The 22,044-nt window shown below is 34.0% G+C and overlaps 1 protein-coding gene across 8 annotated transcripts in view; it reads left to right on the top strand.

Moving 5' to 3' along the window:
- Positions 1-22,044, top strand: part of LOC117926741 (separase) — a 48,425-nt gene that overhangs the window by 6,778 nt on the left and 19,603 nt on the right. For 6 of the 8 annotated variants that reach the window (XM_034846009.1, XM_034846008.1, XM_034846007.1 and 3 more), the window contains exons 8-19: positions 3,770-4,063; positions 4,139-4,252; positions 4,398-4,619; positions 4,727-4,837; positions 4,988-5,134; positions 5,249-5,617; positions 5,710-5,808; positions 11,948-12,160; positions 12,266-12,389; positions 12,513-13,283; positions 16,427-16,664; positions 18,592-18,694. In XM_034846009.1, coding sequence (XP_034701900.1) covers positions 3,770-4,063; positions 4,139-4,252; positions 4,398-4,619; positions 4,727-4,837; positions 4,988-5,134; positions 5,249-5,617; positions 5,710-5,808; positions 11,948-12,160; positions 12,266-12,389; positions 12,513-13,283; positions 16,427-16,664; positions 18,592-18,694 — 2,805 coding nt within the window. The remainder of the gene's footprint in view (positions 1-3,769; positions 4,064-4,138; positions 4,253-4,397; positions 4,620-4,726; positions 4,838-4,987; positions 5,135-5,248; positions 5,618-5,709; positions 5,809-11,947; positions 12,161-12,265; positions 12,390-12,512; positions 13,284-16,426; positions 16,665-18,591; positions 18,695-22,044) is intronic. The other 2 variants (XM_034846005.1, XM_034846010.1) reach the window with 1 other exon arrangement.

Consider the following 22,044-nt stretch of genomic DNA (forward strand, 5'->3'; position numbering starts at 1 on the left):
GGCTACTAACCTTGCTTTATATCTTTCAATGCTACCATCGGGCTTACACTTGATTGTGAAAACCCACTTGCATCCCATTGTCTTCTTCTCCCTAGGTAAATCAACAATTTCCCATGTTCTATTTTTCAAAAAAGCATTCATTTCTTCTTGAACTACCGATCTCCACTCAAAGTGTCCTAGTGCTTCCTGTATAGTTCTAGGAATGAATAAATGAGATATATTTGAAGGAAGTGAAAGCTTTATATTTTCCTGAGAGTCTTTGATAAGACTGATATTTGACAATATTTGGTACAATTCCTAACTCATTTTCGGATTGCAATAGGGATATCAAGATCAGAAATAGGTAAAGGAGTAGAGTCCATAGGAAGATTACCTGGATTTTGAGAACTAGGAGCTGATGATTGACCATGCTCAAAATTGACTTGATTATTCTTAGTATTAGAATTAAACCTGTGCCTAGTATAAACATAGAGCTCAGTGGACATAGGTTGTAGAGTTTCTCCCCTTGTTGATGATGCAATTTTATTTGGCATAGATAAATCAGTATTTCCCCCTCTTTCAGTAATTAAAACATCTGTTTTTTGATTTATTTCAAGAAGAAAAATACTAGGTTTTGGTTGTTCTTGTGGCCAATCTTCATTAGAGCTCTCCTCCTGAAGAGTAGTTTTGTTATAAAAGGGAATATTTTCAATAAAGTTGACATCCATACTAACATGAATTTTCCTAGTGGTAGGATTAAGACACTTATACCATTTTTTATTAGGAGCATAACCTAGAAAAATACATTTTTCGGTTTTTGGAACAAATTTGGATCGAAGATGAGTTGGCACATGGACGAACACTATACAAGCAAAAATTTTTAAGGGTAAATCAAAGGTGAGGCGTGTGTTTGGAAAAGTATTCTTAAGAGTTTGTAAAAGTGTTGCATAGTTTAGAACCCTTGTAGGCATTCTATTAATCAAATAACAACTTGTTAAAATTGCATCCCCCCAAAGGTGTGTAGGAACATTCATATGAAACATAAGAGCTCTACCTACTTCAAGTAAATGTCTATTTTTACGTTCTGCAATTCTATTTTGTTGAGGAGTGTCCTCCTTACAAGTTGATTGATGTAAAATACCTTTCTCTAGCAAAAGATCACCTAAACAATCATTGTAAAATTTTGTTCCATTGTCACTCCAAAGAATACTAAGTTTGGTTTGAAATTGGTTTTCAACCATATAATAAAATTCCTGAAAGAGTTTTGCAACCTCAGACTTAGAGTTCATTAGATAAAGCCAGCATAGGCATGTGTGATCATCAATAGATGTCACAAACCATTTTTTCCCAGTTAAAGTGGTAATCCTGAAAGGACCCTAAACATCACTATGTATAAAATAAAAAGGCTTTAAGGCACAATACAATTTTATTTTATAAGAATTGCGATGACTTTTGGCCAAAAAACAAGTTTCACAATCAAAAGAAGTACAATCCAATCCTTTAAATAAACATGAAAACAAATGTTTTAAATAGAAAAAACTAGGATGTCCTAATCTGTTATGCCATAACATTATTTGATCATGCACAAGGATTGAATGGACACTACCAATAAAACCCTCTGCTTGTTTATTCTCAAATCGATTGTCATCAAAATAGTAGAGATTGTTGATTAATCTAGCACTGCCAATCATCATCCCTGAGTTCAAATCCTGGAATTCACAAAGAGAGGCACAAAAAACAACACGAAAATTAGAATCCTTAGATAAACGACTTACGAATAAGAGATTACAAGAGAGTTTTGGGACATGTAAAACGGATTGTAAAACAATCTTATCAGACAAATGAAAAGAGCCTTGCCCAGCAATAGAAGATAAGCTTCCATCTGCAATACGTACTTTTTTATTTCTAGAACAAGGTGTATAAGAAATCAACAAATGAGATAAATTAGTCATGTGGTCAGAGGCACTTGAATCTATGATCCAAGGTGCAGATAATGAAAGAGAATATGCACACGAAAGACTACCTGATTGAGCTAGAGATGCTATAGGAGTACTAGGAGTCGGTGGAGCAGGTTTTAGCAGCTGTAGCAATTGGTCTAATTGTTCTTTGCTCAATGAGGGTGTCTCGACAGCATGTGCTTTAGCAAGGAAACGATTAGAGTCGTCTTGCTTATTAGTCTTCCATTCAATGGGCTTCCAATCAGCTGGCTTCCCATGTAATTTCCAGCAGGTTTCACGAGTGGCGTGGTTTATTACAATGATCACACCAAACTCTTGGCTTGTCATCCGAACGACATTGGTTATTAGGATTGCGAGAAGCCGTTGTTGCAGTGCCCAATAAGGCTGAGTTTTCCACAGGTTCAGAGAGCTTCTTCCCAAGCATAACATTCCTCCGGCTTTCCTCACGACGCACTTCAGAGAACACTTCACTTAGATAAGGGAGAGGTTGCCGACCAATGATTCTACCCCGAACTTCATCAAACTCAACATTAAGCCCAACTAAAAATTTGAATAGCCGTGAACTTTCTACCGTCTTCTTAAAATAGTTGCAATCATTCGTATTTTTCCACTCATAGTCATTGAATAAGTCAAGATTCTGCTGTAAACCCCTAAGCACATTAAAATATTTGGTAACCGAATTCTCACCTTGACAAATATCGCCCAATTTGAGTTGTAACTCATAGATTTGGGACTGATTTCTAAGGTCTGAATACATCTGAATAATGTTGTCCTAAAGAACTTTGGCAGTAGGATAACACATATAATTCGAGCTGATCTCCTCCTTCATGGAATTTACCATCCATGCCATGATCATGAAGTTTTCTGCATCCCAAGTGGCATATCTAGGGTCCGTTTTCGCTGGTTCTTTGGTGTCACCAATCAAATAACCAATTTTGCCTCGACCCCTAATGTACATTCGAACAAATTGTGACCATATGAGGAAATTGTTCTCATTATGGCGGATGGTGGTGATCTGGACAGAGTGGGAATGAGAATTGGATGTTGGTAATTTTGAGGAATTGGAACCAACAGTAATGGAAGGTGTAGATTCGGAAATTTCTAACATGGTAAAGAGATAGCAATAGAAACGAAAAGGAAAGATGAACAGAACTGGAAAGAATGAGAGGAAAAAGAAAGGGCATAGCCAATTAACTTGAATCTGATACCATGTAGAAAAGAAAAAAAAATGTTGTATATTAAATTGAATAGGAAGGGAAACATGCTTCCTTTTATAGAAAAGCTACAACAAATCAAACTAAATCTACAGTTGTACACCCAAATTTCTAGGAACAAAATAAATTTAAAATATTCAACTTATCCCTAAAAAACAACAACAACTTATCCCTAAAAAATAGGTACAACCAGATCAGAAAAATTCTGATATGATTGAGATTCTCAACATGTTCTACTCAATTTGTTGTAAAAAAATAGAAGGTAGCAATGATAGGTTTTGTTGTCTATCAAACCACTTCATGAAATTCCCCCCATTCTCAACATAGTTGTTTGGTTTTGTTTAAAGTAGGCTAAGATGTTTTAAAAATTAAAGGTGATTTGACATGGTTTAAGAGGCTTTTAATACATTGTTTGTGATGCTTTTATGATACAGTATTGCATATTGAACCATAAGCGGTATATCCTATAAACAGTATGACCATATTGAACCATAAACGATACATCTAAGAGTGGACTCAATTATACTATTTGATGCCTTCAACAATGAACATTTTTGGACTATTAACTCCAACATTTAGAGCCTTTGGTACTGATTCAGTTACTAACCTTTTTTGCAGGCTTCGAAGGCAATAAAATTATGTTGTAGAGCATCATGGGCTCGTGTTTCATTTCTTTGCCAGATGTTTTTAGAGAAATCTAAGGGTCTTCATGATGATCTGTCAGAGGATGCTATTACTGATTTTGTCATGGAGGCATGTAAAGAAAGTTCTTTTCTTCTGGACATTGTCCATCAATTTGACAGTGGTAAGGTGAAGAGCATAGTTATGAGTAGCCTTGAAAACTGGTCTGCTGCTGCAAACTTGTTCAACATGCTATCATGTCCTACAGCCTTGGTGAAACAGTGGGTTAAGGTAGCATCCAAATATTCCGCCATTACTTCATTTTATTTTAATGTTACTGCTGCCTGATTGTTGCTTGATTTTCAGATTGAATGTAAACTTTCTAAGGATGATATAGAGGATAAATTTTCAACTTTTCATTGTTTGCTGTCATCGTCTGCAAATGTGTCAAAAAGGACACTTGGGATTATTCTAGAGCAGGTTTGACCTCTTTGTGGTGTTTTTCTTTCAATGGGAGTCTTGTTGTGCCCTTCCTTTTATATAACTACATCTAGATTTTGGTGCTTTCATTTTGGCTTCGAGTAATAGACATTTTGTTTTCACTTCTCGCTTGAATTTTGATCAGGAACTTCTAGCATATGAAGAAATGAAAGCACTATCCCCCGAATTATGTCAGAAAATGCAAATGAAAATCTTCAATATCCTCTTGCAAGACGTGTTTATCACAAAAGATAGTTGTTTACAGAAATCAAGAATTCTCATTAGAAAAGGAAAGGCACTAAGGGCCTGTGGGACTGAAGGTCTGAAGGATTGTATTCACTGTTTTTCCGAAGCAATATCTACAATTGTGAGCTCCATTTTTGCTTTATTCTTGTTCACTTGTTGCTTACTGGTAAAGCCTTTGCTTTTCCTGGAGTTGGATTTCTGATTGACATGAAGTAATTACTCATACAGAATGACATGTATGGTGAAACATGTAGCCGTGATATTCCAGTTTGTCATCAACTAGCTGTTTCATACTGCTTACGTGCACTTTGTATCCAGGAGGCTGAACCGACCTCAAAGGTTGTATCAAATTGAGGGCTCGTCTTTCAGAATCTAAATAATTATTGTTAGATGTTTTTTTATGTGTTCAATTAATATATGCGTTTCAGATTGATGTCAACAATTTTATCTTGCTACACGAAATGTTTACTTCATTTTGGCTGCAAACAGCGGGTCCTTCAAGATATTCGTGCTGCCTTAAATCTGTGGTTGAGTATTCATATTCCTGAATGCAGCTCTACAGCTGACCAGCACGATCTCTTGTCTAAGAATACAATGCTGCTACTGTATAACATTGTTGATTTGTTATCACTGAAGGTATCTTTTATGATCTTTTTAGTTGGAATTTGATTCTGCTTAAGGAAATATCATCTGGAGAGCTTGCCATCATGGTAATTCTTTTTCAAACTATGCTGTGTTTTCATATTGCAGGGTTACACAAAATTTCACCTTGACATATATAAGCTGATAATCAGATTGTTCAAGTGGAAGAATGTCCCACTGGAGAAGTGTTTGGCTATACTGTGGGAATATAGAAGGATTAACCATGCCCTCTGTACTTCACCCATAAATGAGGCTTTCATCATGACTTTCACAGAGCATTGTGGTGAAAATTCCAAGGTTATTGATTTCTGGATAAGTTGTATAAAAGGATCCCAACCACTGTTGGTTGGGTTTCTTCAGATTTTCTCATTTTTGTTTGCTAATTTGCCCCAAGGTTCTTGTCATTATAAAAGTTCTTTTAGGGTGGATATCACCATTGATGAAGTTAAGGACACTGCTGAAAAACTCATTTCAAGGGTAAGATCCTTCTAGGTTTCCACTATGGATATTTTATTCCCATTTTATGTTAAAGCTAAACCAGTAATCATTTTGTGGTATGCTTCTTATAGGTTCCTGTCAGCAGTCATTCAGTTTTCCTTGCTGGATATCTCTACTATGATTTGTGTGAAAGACTAACATCAAATGGAAGGCTAATTGAGGTAACCTATGTAAGATTTGCTTTCATATTTCATGTTGATGGAAGTTGTGAATTCAAGAAATTGATCTTGTGAGATCTGAACGATGTTATTAGATGACTCACTAGATCTTTACCATAATGAACAAAAATTCTGAATTCCTTGGCTTTGCATTGTTCCTGATACAACCATGCAACTGCAATCAGGTTGATAATTGATGTGGAATATGTTGACAAGGAATAAGGCATGTATATAAAGTAAAATATCCTGTAGTAATTTTGGGGAATCAACTTTTACCTACTTTAGCCGCCAGATATAGTGTACATTTATAGGTTAGTGCCATTCGGTAACCGTTTTTGATCTAAGAGTGTGCTGGGAAATATGCTAGGCATACATAGAGGGCTCTTTTTACCCATTATCGATTAAATAGTTTGGTTTGCATCTTGGCAATGCCATTCATGTGTGCATGCAAATGTTCTATTGAATGACCAGTGACTATAGTTAAAAAACAAAAGGAATGTATAAAAATTTTTATATGCAATTGATGAGGAACAATGTTGGGAGCACTCTTTCAGTATTTATGGAAGAAAAGGAAGAAAAGAAATAGCATTATAGTTTAGTAGTTTTTAGCATTGCATAGTTATTTGTTTATTTTATTAGATTTGGTTTTACTAGCTTATTTCTAGTCAAATTTCTATTTGTTTTAGTTTCGATTTTGATTGGGAAAATGAGTGATGTATGTGTCTCCAAGGAAATTTCCTGGGATCTTAGGCCCTATTTGGAATCGCTTATGAAAAGGTAAAAACTCTTTTTTGCTTAGCAAGAGCTTTTATGCCTATTTGGTCAATTGTATTGAAAGAGCTTAATATGGAAGTTAAAGAAATTTTATTTCTCATGGAAGGTATTTTTTGACTTATATGGGAAACTATTTCATATTTCATTTTAACTTTAAAGATATCAATATTATCTCTTTATAACTCTGGCTTTATCTTCTATTTCTAGTCGAAAGAAAAAGTTATAAGCTATCAGAATCATGGTCATAGCCTTATTAAGAATGTTAAAGCATGGTATACATTGTGCAAATCCTAATGGCTTAAGCTTTTAGGAAAATTGATAACTTAACATGGTTTTATAGCCTCATTTAGCAGGGGGTCGTGGGTTTGGACATTATCACATGTTTATTTCTTCGATTTATTAAGCTCACATGGAAGAGGCTATTCGTGGTTTGTTTGCCTATAGGCCTATTTTTCTCTACATGTATGGGTATGGGGCCACACATGAGAGGGAGCATTATAACATGATTAAACATTACAAGTCCAAATTTTAATTGTTTAAATTTTTAGGAAAATTGGTAACTCAATGAAGAAATTGAGTTTTATGAATCTATATGAACTAGTAGATTCTTTCAATTTTATTAATGGAAATTATTGAGAGTGTAGTAGCTTTCTTCCTTGAAAGGTGTGATTGCCTTTGCCAAAGTGAGATTACTTAGGAAATCTAAGTGTAATTGCCTAGGACCCTTGGTGTGATTACTAAGGACTCTATTTTTAGATCTTGCATCAATAATCTCCTGAGTAGAATGGGCGTTGAAGCTATCATCAATGGCAAGGGTAAAGGGGTGGTTAGGGTTGTTGTTGTTTATGAGGGATGGAAAGTAGGTTTACCTTTTTAGGTTGAAGCTAGTTTGCAATCATTAAATTGAGGGTAGTTTGGTTATAGGAGGTTGGAAGAAGTAGATAGAGCCTTCTTAGGTAAATGGTTGTTTGGATTTGCCATGAAAGGTAGAATTGATGGATGAGAGTGATAACTAGGTATGGAGAGAATTTGGGTTGCTTGTATGGGGTGGGCATATGGAAAAGGATAGGGAGAGTTGGTTGGAATTCTCTAAATACACTTGCTTTAAAATGGGTTATAAGCAATATTGATCCAGGAAATGGTTGATGAATGTAAGCTTCCCTGATTTGTACATTATAGATTAATGAAGATGTGAGGAGTAGCAATGTGTTGTTGGAATGTAAGCTTCACAAGAGATCTTCAAGATTTGGAAACAAGGGAAAGGTATTTCTCTCCCTCTCTCTTTGTGTCCTTTGATGGATCAACTTTATGGGATGGAGATTAGTGGGAATATAGATGATGTCTTGGATAAGAAGTTATATTGAAATAAATTTGGAGTACTTTGGAACTCACTACGGTGGAATGCTTTTTGTGGACAATAGTAAAAAAGATGATTTTAACCATTCATGTGTTGGTAAGAAGAGAAATAATGAGAGGAGAGTTCTGTTCACCTTTTTTTTTTATAAAAAAAAACATGTTATGGTGGTTAGGGATCTAAAAGATTTGATTTTTGTCCTTACTAGAGAATTGGTTGTTCCCATGCACCATAGGGCTGGTATTATCTTGTTGGCATGGAAAGTGTGTCGATAGAGGAAGAAATATGTGGAAGATTGCACCTTAATTCTTAGCTTGGTTATTTGGAAGGAGCCAATTCTCTTGTGCTTAGAAGCCAAGGTAATTAGGACTTGAAGCAAATTCCAATTGGGCTATCTGCTAACTCTAGTTGTGTAAGTGTTCGTATACTTTGTTGTTATGTGCTTTATATAAGTCCAATGTGGGATTCGGTTAGGTAAAGTTTTCACAAAAGGTTGGTTTGTTGGAAATGGTAGTACTTATCTTTAGAGGGAGGTGCATATTCATTAGAATCATCCTTTCTAGCCTACCAATTTATTCTATGTCTTAAGGTAGTAAAGATTGATCTTGAGAAATTTAGATGGATTTTATATATGTGTATTTAGGGAGGGTGGGGTTAGATCCTTGAGAGGAAGGGACATGTAGTTAAACGCATGACCTTTTATCTAATAAGAAGCAAGGATGAAAATATTGGTTTTTACAGATAGATTGGTAGTTAGATTTTACGAATATATTTGGAAATATCAATGACAATTTTGAAAAGAAAAAACATTGATGAATAAAAATTGATCAAAACTTATAAAAATGTTAAGAAAAAGGCTCCTTGAGAGGAAGGGATATGTATTTAAGTGTTGACTCTTTATCTAATAAGAAGCAAGGATTAAAATGTCAGTTTTTACGAATATATTGATAGTTAGATTTTATGGATGTATTGAGAAATATCGATGGAAATTTTGGAAAAAAAATATTGATAAAATAAAAATTGATCAAAACTTATTAAAATGTTGAGAAAAAAAAAAGAAAAGAAAATAATTGCATATATATATATATATAATTAAATTTGTGACATTTAATAACAATATGTTCAACTTGAAAATTTATTTAATACTAAAATAATGATCTATTTAATTTAAATACATTCAATGACATAAAGTAAATGATGGTATATGTATGCCTTTTTAACATTTATGTTTTTAATATTTAATTAATATATAAATGATATAAAGAAGCCTTGTTAAGAAAATTATCAGGATAGTTTTATATTTTTGGTAATCAATTAAGTGAAATTTAAAAATAAAATATTAAGATTAATTTATTTATTAAAATTTTTAATATTTTGTTTTTATGATGGATTTCAATATATATTCTTTTGTATATATTTCTTTTTTATGATGGATTTCAATATATATTCTTTTGTGTATATCATTGAGGGCAAATTTGCTCTAGTGGTTATCATTGGTTATCACTGGTTTCATTTGAACCTTTTGTCATGGGTTTGATTCTCCCATCCACAAGCCAATTTTTAAGGCTTTGACCAAGCAAGAGATGAGCATTGATTGAACAACAAAAGTAGTAGATGTTTGATTGAGTGTTGATTGATTGAAGAAATTGGAAAATTATAAAAAAATTGGCGAAAGAAATAATAAATACCAATATTGGCAAAAGTTCTGAAAAATAGCGGAAAAGTTGGCTGATCAATGTTTGTCCACCATTTGTTGCTTCGATGACGACCGAAACCTTATTGGCCAATTTGAATAGTTAGACTATTGATCAGATCTTCTTCCTGTTTTGGTTCGAGCAATTGGTTTTTTTATTAAGCCTTTTTTTGGGTTCGATTCTCAGTTTTAGCTCGGTTATAAGTTGAAGAAGAGAAGAATTGACTGACTTGGCTGGTTTGACTATTTGGATTGTTGATCGAATCTTTTCTCCAATTCACGTTCAAGTAGTTGGATTGTTGATCAGACCTTTTGTTTTGATCAACTCTCAATTTTAGCTCGGTTATAAGTGGAACTAGAGAACAATTGGCTGACTTGGGATTGGATTGTTGGATCGCAAGAACCGGCTGGTTCCCTTAAAATTGGCTAGGTTAATTTTCCTTTTCTATCATTACTGGTGATTGGTTTTGATGGGAAGATTTCTTGCAAGAAGAAGTAATGCTGACCACTAGGTTAAATATGACTTACAATACTTTTAAGTACTAGTTGAAGCTTTACAAATTTTAATATTTCTCCACTTTCATAAAATGTTAAAATAATATAGGTAAAAAGAGATGATAAATTTTAGAACTATGTATTGGCAAATACCTCAATAAAATGATTGGAACCAAATGTTTTTTGTTGCTTAGATGGAAATTTTGGATCATATTTGTTGATATATGAGGATATGATAAATGCTCGTGTATTCAAATTTACTTCATTTTTTAACATTGCATATGCGCCTTAAGATGCATCTTACTTTGTTTAGGTGGGTGCCTTGGATTGCATCTTGTACTTAGGTTCTAGAAGAGGCATTCAGTCATAATTAAACACATGATAGTTTGCACATTGGCATGACCTTTGCGCTTAAGTGTACCTTACATGTTTTAAAACTAAATTTGAATTTTTATTTGCTTGGTCTCATAAGATAATGGGGGTTGATAATTGTTAGGACTTTAGTCTAAGCCCACTTGATATACATTTTTAGCCCATTGCCTAGTAAATTAAGCTTTTGGTTTAAATTTGTTTCTTAACATGGTATTGGACCTTTATTTACTGGAGGTTATGAGTTCAAACCTCTTCGATCTTTACTTCTGTTATTTATTAAGCCTATGTGCAAGCCTGAGGCTTTAGGTCAAGTCTGCTCGAGTGCTCTAAGTCTTCAAAAGTCTATGATTGCACTCTTGCAGATACAAAAAGAATAACTTCCAACAGTGCCTAGTAGCCAAATCCTATCCAACTTGATTTGGACACTTACACAAAAATATGAGAAAACTTAATATTAATAACTAAATAAGATCCTAACTCTATCAGCAATAAGAATTCCTAAAACTATTGCCTTATGGCTGCTGTTTTCACACACAAACCAAAATGTGTAAAATCACTGAAATTCTCAATAAATGGAATTTCAATTTTCTTCAGATCCAAGGAGGCTATAACTAAGTAGGTGCAGTAATGCTCCATGAAGAGTACTCCACATCATGTGGATTATATGAAGTAATAATCATTGGTGGACCCTTATGGCCATTTGCAGTTATTTTACTTTATTTTGGTATTTATGTTGGCCTTTTTACACCATTTTTTCACTCATCCTAGAAGCAAAACTTTGAACCACCTGTAATATTATGATCCTTGCCAATTTATGACATATTTCTTATCGGCATCTCCACTTCTCTGGATATATTCATATATCCTAATAACTCTTGTCTATAACTTAGTGGAACACATGCTAATTGATATGTTGTTGAGAGATTTTTTTATCATACTGTGTAGTTTCTATGGTTGTATTTGTATTGAGTAGCACATCTCTGGCAACTTCTCGAGTTCACCTTTGTTGTATATTGCCCTAATTTTGGTGGTATTTAGCAGAAGAAACTCTCATCCATTCTCTTACTGAACTTTGGCCTTATCTCAAGTCACATTTATTGTTTCAGTGGATGTTTATACCCTTTATAAAGATGCATTTAGAAGGGCAGTACTTTTTCTTCATGACCTTTTCTTTGTTCTTTTTTCCTTTTTAAAGAGGAGAATGAAAGAGGATCACGTGGACTGAGAACCGGAGAATGCCTGTATAATAATAATATTCTCTATGGTTGAAAATCTTCTTACTGATAGAACTCATTAAGTTCTTGTTAGCTGCATGACTTGTTTTTTTAATTATTTTGTGTCCTTCACCATTTTAATTGTTTGTTCTGTGTGAAGAATTGTTTGAAGGGTTCATCTTAATAAATATGTGCCTTTTTGGTTGCCCATCATAAGTTGTGCTTCTTTAATGGGTTCTGAATCTCTAGGCTCTCTCCTTTGCAAAACAAGCTCATCAATTACGTAGTAAACTCTTTCAAGAAAAATTCAGTCAGAAGTATACATCTGGTCTTAGCGATCTCCAAACTTTTAGACTGGTAGCCACTGAAGTTTGGTCCTTTAGTACAATATCATGGGAATTGGAAAGCTGTGATCTCAGTCCATGGAATGTCCTTCGATGTTATCTTGAAAGTACCCTACAGGTTTGAGTTTTTTTCTTTCACAAAACCTTCTTGTTTTGAGCATGAATCCCTACCTCTTGAATTTTCCAAACACATGGATTGAAATTTGTTTCATTCATAATACAGGTTGGAATTATTCACGAGATGATTGGAAATGGGACAGAGGCTGAGGCTCTTTTATGCTGGGGGAAAATGATCTCCAGCTCACAAGACTTGCCACTTTTTATAGTTTCTTTTTCTTCAATGTTAGGTATGGATAAAAACTTTTCTTGTTCCCTTATCTGTGCATGTATTTCAGGATATTAATCATTGGTTCTCTACTTAGAAAGAAGTGTAATTATCAGTCACTTACTGTTTGGTTAACTTTATTTAGGAAAATTATACTGTAAAAAAAGGATTTGGGATTTGGCAGAGAAGGAACTTCAAACTGCCAAACAAGTTATGGTTGATAGCAGTGCAGATATTTCCTGCTTGAAGTGCAGACTAATCCTGGAAGCTACCATTGATCAGCAACTTGGAGATTTATACAGAAGTCACCTTGATTGTACTACAGAAAATCTTTCCATAAAGAGATTGTCTTTTGCTGAAAATCTGTATAAATCAGCCCTAGACAAGCTAAATCTTTCTGAGTGGAAAAACTCTGTTAGTAGTCCTGAAGAATCATGTGCGGAGAGCATATTGTCCAGAAACCAGTCGGATGCAGTGACATTGTTTTCCACAGGGGAGGTGACAAAAGTAAAGATAGAAAACAAGTCTAGAAAGGCCAAAAAAGCATCACAAATTTTACCACAAGAGCAATGCCTAATATCTCAGAATAATTCAAGGTTAACTCGTTCCAAGTATCGTTCTTGTCAGGACAAAAGTGTGAGTGTTCAAGGTGAGGAACAAGCCGGCCTTACTAAATATTCAAATGGAAAATATGTGCTTGCTGGCACTGATCCTTTTAGTCAGAAAGGTTCTCATGTGGACGTAAAAAGTTCAATGGCTGACGTTGGGAGTGAAATTACATGCATTTGTAACAAAATGAAGTGTTGGCATTGTCTTCCGATAGAAGTAATGGAATCTGGGTTGGTGAACAATTTCATATTTATGAAATGGGAGTTTGTTCGCAGGCGGTTATCACTGAGATTGCTGACTGGCATAGGTATGGATGCAACTGCTCGTTATTAGTTTTAGTTTATGACTGAATATGCACACACAAGAAATCTAGGGCCTGTTTGGTTGCTATTTTTGAAAACTGTTCTGGAAAACAGTTTTTGAAAATAGTTTTTAAGAACAGTTTTTGGTGTTTTTTTAAAAAAAATTGTGTTTGGGAACTGAATTTTAAAAAACAGTTTTTGTTCTCAAAAACAAAAAAAACATGTTTGGTTGAGTTAATAAAAAAAAAATTTAGAACAAATAAAACAAAAAACATGTTTAAAAGATTTTTTTTTCTTTTCTAATTAATAAAATATTTTTTTCAAGTAATTTTATATTATAAATTTATAAATATTTTTAGATATATAGTTCATTTAAATTAAAAAAATTATTTATTTTATTAATTTTAAAATAAAAATAATTTTTATATTTTTTTAAAATAAATCAAACATAATAAAATCATTTTTATTAATATTTTTTTTTATTTAATCTTTAACTTTATGCCCAATTCCTTTTTTCACTCGGGCATCAAGAAGCCCTTTTCTGAAGCCCTTTTCTGAAGTTGCCCTCCAGACGAGAGAAACCCTAAAAAGGCCCTATTTTCCTCTGCCACTCTCAATCCTCCCAGGTACTAATCTAATCTTGTTATTTATTTTTATTTTTCTGCAACCCCGTTTGATTCCCAAGAAAATCCATGCCTCCGTTTGATTCCCAAGAAAATCCATGCCCGTTCAATTTCTGGGAAAATTCATCCTCGTTTGATTTCCGAGAAAATCCATGCAAAACCCCAAGGAAAACCAAAAAAATTGCTTTTCTTTTGCTCCCTGTGTTTTCTGGATCCGTTTTAGGGATCTCTTTGCTATTGTACCAAAATGGAAAGAAACGGGAAGAAAAAAAAAAAACACGGAGAACAGATTGTTTTTTTTTGTTTAATTTTGTTCTGTAAACAGTAAAAAAACGGGGAAAACAACATTTTGTTGTTCTCTAAACAGTGCCATTTTGAGAACACGGGGAACAACAAAAACAAAAACTACTCTCTCAACCAAATGAGTTTTTGGTGTTTTTTGTTTTCAAGAACAGAAAACAGTTCTTGAAAACACTAAACAAACAGGCCCCTAGTAACTTGAGCTTGATTTATTCTTGTGAATAAAGTTGAGAATTTTTTTATCTGAAAATAAAAATGAAAGTTGTGATTTTTTTATCAAAGTGAGGTTTCATGACAACTCTTTTCCTTTTCCGTTTACTTCTTTCATCCGATACACTTTTTGATCATCGAGATCACTGGTCTAGAACTCAGTCACTTTCATTTGCTCTCCCTTTAGAAATTCCTTTAGCAGATAATAAAAAAAGAAAGTTGTGATCGTTGTGTCAAACATTTCATGACAACTCTTTTCCTTTTACTTCTTTCAACCAATACGCTTTTTGATCATCTGGATCATTGGTCTAGAACTGAGTCATTTTCGTTCCTTCTCCCTATAGAAAACCTATCTGTTGGTGATTTATTGATGTAATATCTGTTTTACCCTCCTATATAGGTTTATGAATGCTGTCTTTATGGTTAAATTTGTATTTTGTTTTTTGTTGCATATCTTGAGAGGTGATTGTTTCATAAATACTATGGAAGACTAGACTATTATTGCTGGAAAACATATTTATAGTGAAGGAATGTAGAGCCCTCATAAAAAAACAGTGAAACACATAGACAATTCCAAGATAAAGAAACGAACATTCCCACTCAAAGATCATGAGGGGTTAAAAATCTCCTAATAAAGATGAGAGATGTGGTTCTCCTCTTAGCCATCGTATCTTCTTCTTGATTTGCCAACAGAGTCAAAGAGAGTCAAATGTTTTTGGAAAAGTGACATCCAATGATCATGACACCGGTGACCTCTGTTTCCTGTTGAGATCCATGAAATTGGCCTCAGAGGAAACTCCCTCCACCAGATTCTTGAGCTGTATAGAAAGACACCTTTGAAGGCCTTTAGGTAAGGCTAGAATCTTGGCTTCAATGGCGACCCCTATCTCAGCTGGTTTAGGAAAGAGCCGAACAGCATCAAAATTCATTAACATTGAGAATAAGGCCCCTTAACTAACAATATCTGATTACTGTATTTTTCTGTTTGGGACCTTGGGTTCATGGCATACTTAATCGACTTTATTCTTTAATTCACACAAAGTTTGGCTCAGAAACTAGGAACAAGTTAGCAGCTCTTAATTCTAGAGTTGTAAGAACCGGAACATATCCATTTGTGTACAGCGTAACCCAAACCCTCTCTTGCCCATCCTCCTTCCGCTGTGTCTGTATTTGTGACTACAGCCAGGCTCTAAGAATCAGCATGTGTCCTCTCTGTGCATATATATAAATGTATGTATGTGTGTGTGTGTGCATGCGGTGTTCATTTTGCAATAGCAAGGAGCCAAATATGTTTTAGATGAGAAGTAAAACATGCTAAGAATATTCATGAAATTGGGTTTTGCTCGCTTAAATTTCAACACTATATGATGGTTAAGAACCTTATGTGTATAGAGGTAAATTTGATACATACTATTAATATTATAAGGATGGATTAGAAAAATAAAATCTCTTCTTGAAAGTTTATTGTTAGCTTCGTGTTGGTTTCGGTGTCAAGAACCGAAGGGATCTAGCCTTCATTAATTTAACATCAGATATGTTATGAACTTGGTATACTATTCCCAGATGGTGCACTTCTAAATGGATAGAGATGGGGATAACTGGCAGTCTTGATGCAGCAATGCCTGAAATTTGTAGTCTCCATTGAGAGAAAACTTGATTTTTCCTCAATGGTTCCCAAAATAATTAAGAAAATGGAATCAGTGAGTCAAGAGATTGTGAAGGAAGAGATGTTTCTCGAAATGTCATTGATATCTCTCGCTTGAAAAGTTGAAATGACAAAGAAGCCATTAAGGGCAGGCATTTCAGGTTAAATAATATTTGAAAAGCTAACTATCTCTAAGAGGGGACATTTTATTTGGATATGTGATCAGTACATGTATGTATCCATATTTGTGTATGTATATATATGAATCCACTTGTATATGCACACTTGTGTTTTTTGCTTCTTATCTTTTCTCCTAACCTGGACTAAAGAATACAGCCCTCTACTTTGTTTTGGCCATTTGCATTGCCAGGAAAATGCTTGGGTGGTCGTGGAGAAATTCATGAAACTCATGAAATTTTTCTGCAAAGCATATTTGTTCTAATAAGCAGAAATCCATTCTCTTACGGTTCGAGTTATGTTCGGCCCAATTTCTTGCTTGACTTAATTGGGAAGGAGATTCCAGGAGATGTTTTTTCAGTTGAACATGCAGCGATAATTTATAACATCTGTTGGTTCTCTTTGAAGAACTACCGCTCACAGGATACAAGGTGATTCTTCCTTAGTTTGCATTTGTATGTTTGTTATGCATTATATATAGTTATCAGTATCTTATAATATGCTACACTGCACAACAGAATACAGTTTATATGGAAAATGAAGCTTTGTGATATATATTGCATCTTGAACAAATCTTACCACACACATGATGCATCAGACATGAAATTTTACATCCTTATGTACACTTTGCATACCGTTCATAGAAATGTATCCTCAGTTTGAATATTTGATATTTTATTAGGAAATCAGTTTTTAATTTCTTGTTTTCCTTAATGCTGTTGTTATAATGTTGATTATAAGGTACTTGGAAGTTAAAGAAACTATTTCAAAGACACCTTTTTTTTTGGGTTCTTTCATTTGCCTCTTTGGTTCTTTCATTTGTCTCCTTTCTAAAATGTTTCTTCCTATTGTCCTCTGCATCTGACCCCATTTAGTTGTCGTTATGTTGAACAAAGTGCAACTATTATAATTCTTTAATATTTGAAGCAACATGGGCAACTTGTCATTGAATAATATATTATTCTGTACAACATAACACAGTTTATATGGAAAATGAAGCTTTGTGATATATATTGCATCTTGACCACATCTTACCATACACATGATACATCATGCATGAAATGTTACATCCTTATGTACACTTTGCATACTGTTCATAGAAATATATTCTCAGTTTGAATATTTGATATTTTATTAGGAAATCAGCTTCTAATTTCTTGTTTTCCTTAATGCTGTTGTTATAATGCTGATTATAAGGTCCGTGGAGGTGAAAGAAACTATTTTGAAGACTTTTTTTTTTTTTGGGTTCTTTCATTTGTCTCTTTGGTTCTTTCAATTGTCTCCTCTCCAAAATGTCTTCCTATCGTCCTCTGCATCTAATCCCATTTACTTGTTGCTATGTTGAACGAAGTGCAACTGTTATGATTTTTTAATATTTGAAGCAACGTGGACAACTTGTCACTAAAATCGAAATCTTTACAAATTTGGATTTCTGTAAGTTAAGAATTGAAACTTGTAATTATTAAAATTTATAATATTGATTATACTAAAAGATATTTTCTTGTAGGTGTATTATTTTATATGTGGATGAATTCTTTTCTTGTAATTAGTTTCTCAATGATTAGTTTTTTCTTACCTTCTTGCATTTCTTTCAGCTTTCTCTTTTCTTTTTCCAAATTTAATTTCATCTTACAATAGTTCAATACAAAGTGATAAGGTGCACAATATAAAAGAGGCATAAAATTAATCATCGATTCTATTTGCAAGTTAATTTCAATATTGTTGTCTATTTATTTTTATTGTTGTCAAGTTTATTCATTTCTGCAATGAGGAGATTTCAAAGCTAGCACTTTATTGAGTACATACTACATTCCGCCATGTAAGATATTTGAATTATGGCTAATTCTAAATTTTTTCTATTGAAACTTGACAATGTGATCTGTGCATGACTCCTTATGGGGTTCGACCCTTTCTACCTGTGATTTTCATAAAACCGATGTTTTGAAGTAACAACTTTTTAGCCATTTGTTTGTAAGATAAGCTAGTATGGATGCTGACAGAACAGCGGCCTATAATTTTTTAAATATATTTTCAAAAAAATTTTCTCTGTCAGATATTTCTGGATCTGGTATGGATAGGGCCGATAGGCCACAGAGACCTAATTTAGGGACAGTTTTTATCTGTATGATTGTATCTAGCTATCAGTAATCCCATGAAATCCTGTGTTAAATTAGTTGTATTGTTTCCTATATTGTGTGTTTGATGTAAAATTTTACAGTAATCATCAAAATACTCTCTCACATGCATGCATGCATCACAGAAGAGATGCTTTTTTCTCGATTTAGCTACACTTATAATCATTACCTTTGTATGCCTAACTTGCCTTGCCTTTTCTGTTTTGATTTTTTTGTTTACCAGGAACATTTGCTGTGATCAGTCTCACATTCAGATAACGAAAATCGTATCTTGGTTGATGCTAGCCTTTGTACTCTGTCGTGAGGTTCCTATAATTTTTCAGAAGGTGAAGCTTTGGTTTGGTTTGGTTTAGTGATGAGTTGTTATGATTAATTTGACTTTCATAACATTTTAGATATATCATAAATCTTGTGATATTAAATGTGCCTTAACCTTTGTGGCTGATTCTCAAACTTGTGCCTGTCTCCATGTTTAGAGGTGTTCAAATGAGTATATTTTCTTGTTATTGGGAGGAGTTGATCTTGTGACTTGTTATCCCCAATGATATCTTTATAATTAAACTTCTGGAGAAATATATATAGAATTAGTGTTGATTGGAATCTTGTTTGTTGAGTCTGATTGGTGTTTATATTTCAGCTTGAAAAATCGAAGAAGTATGATACGTGAAGAAAGCTTTGGAGAAATTCTTTCGTACTTTTCTGAATGAGTACAATCCTTTACATAATGCATAATAGTTTGACTATGTAGAGCCAAATAAGGAAAAATGGCTAGCCTATTCTAGTTACATTCTGATTTCCAGGAATACAACTATATAGTCCAAAATTATCTACAACTAATACTCATTTACAACAAGAATTAGTGTAATATTCTCAATAGATTCAACATAATATCCTCAACACTCCCTCCTAAGCTGGTCAAATATGTCCATCATTCCCAACTTGTTAATTATGGATTGAAATAATTGTCTTGGAAAGCCTTTTAGTGAGAATATCTTATAATTTTTCTTTTGTTGAGACAAATGGTGTACAAATCTGGCCATTATCTAGCTTTTCCTTGATGAAATGTCAGTCTATCCCAATTTGTTCTGTTCTATCATACTGAACCGGGTTATGAGCTATGTTAATAGTTGCTTTATTGTCACAATACAGCCTCATAGACCCACCATTGCCTATTGTGGATTCCTTCAATAGAGACTTTAGCTACATTAGTTCACAAAATTCCTTGTGCCATAGATCTGAACTCTTCTTCAGCACTTGATCTAGCTACAACCTATTGCTTTTTGCTTCTATAATTCACCAAATTTCCTCCCACAAAGGTATAATACCTAGAAGCAGATTTTGTATCATATATAGAGGCTGCCCAATCTGCATTAGAGTAGGCTTCAACCTCTAAATGACTCTTCTTAGTGAAGATAAGACCTTTTCCTATAATTCCTTTTAAATACCTCTGGATCTTTACCACCACATTCATGTGTTCTGTTGAAGCATTCAAGAACTGGCTAACAACACTCGCAACAAATGCAATATGGGGTCTAGTATGTGACAAGTAAATTAGTTTACCAACTAGCCTGTGATAGCCTTCTTTATTAATTGTGGTACACCATGTTGCTCCATTTTTGTGGTTTACATCTATTGGTATAACTCCTAGCTTGCATTCCAACATGCCTAATATCTTTCAAGAGGTTAAAGACATACTTTCGTTGTGACAAAAAAATTCCTTTTCTTCATCTAGCAACTTCAATTCTAAGGAAATATTTGAGATCACCCAAAATTTTAATTTCAAACTCCAGTGCAAGTGGTTTTTTTAACTGGTCCATTTCAGTAATGCCATTATCGGTTAATATTATGACATTAACATACACATTTATCTCCCTCAACATGGTTCGAGAACATATAATGATCACTTAGCTTTGAAGATGCCTCTTTTACAAACTGATTTAGTGAATTTTTGAAACAGTGCCCTTGATGATTGTTTCAAGCTGTAGAGTGATTTCTTTAGTCTATAGACCATTTTTCTCCTAAAGGTTTCTTCGAATCTGAAAGGAGTTCCATGTATGCTTCCTCTTCAAGATCACCATGGAGGAATGCTTTCTTTGCATCTATAACTGGTGTAATAGTCACTCCAAATTGGCTGCAAGAGACAGAAGAACTTGCATTGTGTTCATCTTGGCCATTGGTGTAGATGTCTCCTAATAGCCAATCCCATAGGTTTGAGTAAACCCTTTTGCTACTAGTCTAGTCTTGTATATATCAATACTCCCGTTTGCTTTAATTTTACTATAAATACCCATTTACAAGCCATTGCCTTCTTACCATAGGTATTGTTCTACGAGATCTCATGTCTGATTCTTGAGCAAGACCCTCATTTCCTCCACCATTGCCTCTCTCCATTCTGGACTTTCTAAAACATCCTATGTAGTTTTAGGAGTATTCTCATTGGAAAGATTAATAGTAAAGACCTTAAAGGATGGATATAGTCTATGGTAAGAGACAAACTTGGCGATGAGGTATTGACTACATGACCGAACACTCTTTTTGGAGGAATATTGATACATCAAGATTGGACTCATTCATGATAGGAAGAAATTGTGACTCACCAAAGTTAAATTCCACCATGTCAAGGGTAGAGGATTGGCCATGCTCATTCTTGTGCAAGGCCCTTGTTTCCTCCAACATTGCCTCTCTCCACTTTGGACTTTCTAAAGCATCCTGTGTAGTTTTAAGAGTATTCACATTGGAAAGGTTAGTAGTAAAGGCCTTAAATGATTGATTTAGTCTATGGTAAGATACAAACTTGGTGGTGGGATATTGAGAACATGACCAAACACTCTTTTTGAGTGCTATTGGTACATCAAGATTAGACTTATTCATAAGTGCATGAAATTGTGACTCACCAAAGTTCAATTCCACCATGTTTAAGGTAAAGGATTAGCCATGTCAAGTAAGATTTTCAGCCTCTTTATTTCTTCTGGAGTGCAACTATAGTTGTGGTTAATTGGGAATAGGCACAACACAAATATAGGAGTCATACGTAAATGACTCTTAGGCACACGAATAGGTAAAACAGACTAAAACTAATCTTCTCTTATACTTTTTGCATGTAGAATAGAAAGGGAAAACAGTTTCTTAACTAAAATTAATTTTGAAAAAATACATGGAAATAAATAAATAGGCTAAGTCTGTAGCTTAACCATGTAACTAATTACCAAGAATCTAGGAACTAACAAGCACAATTCTAGGACTTAACTATCAAAACACCTAAATATCCAAAACTGATCAATAATTAGTTTGAATTTATTGGAAACAAATAACAAAAAACATAGCAACAAACTCCTAATAATCCGACACTCCCCCTCAAGTTGATGCATAGATGTTCATCATGCTCAACTTGCTAACAAGAGTTTCAAACCTAGGCCTAGATAGACTCTTGGTTAAGACATCGACTATCTGTTGTTGTGTGGTAATGAATGGCATGTAGATGACTTCACTTTCAAGCTTCTCATTGATAAAATGTCTATCAATTTCAACGTGCTTTGTATGGTCATGCTAACTAGGATTGTTTGCAATGCTAGTTGCTGCCTTGTTATCACAAAAGAGTTTCATAGGAGATTCTGAACTCAAACTTCAGTTCTTCAAATATTCTCTTCAGCCATAAAATCTCACATACTCCATTAGC

The sequence above is a fragment of the Vitis riparia genome, chromosome 12, assembly GCF_004353265.1.
Source record: "Vitis riparia cultivar Riparia Gloire de Montpellier isolate 1030 chromosome 12, EGFV_Vit.rip_1.0, whole genome shotgun sequence".
Taxonomy (NCBI): Eukaryota; Viridiplantae; Streptophyta; class Magnoliopsida; order Vitales; family Vitaceae; genus Vitis; species Vitis riparia.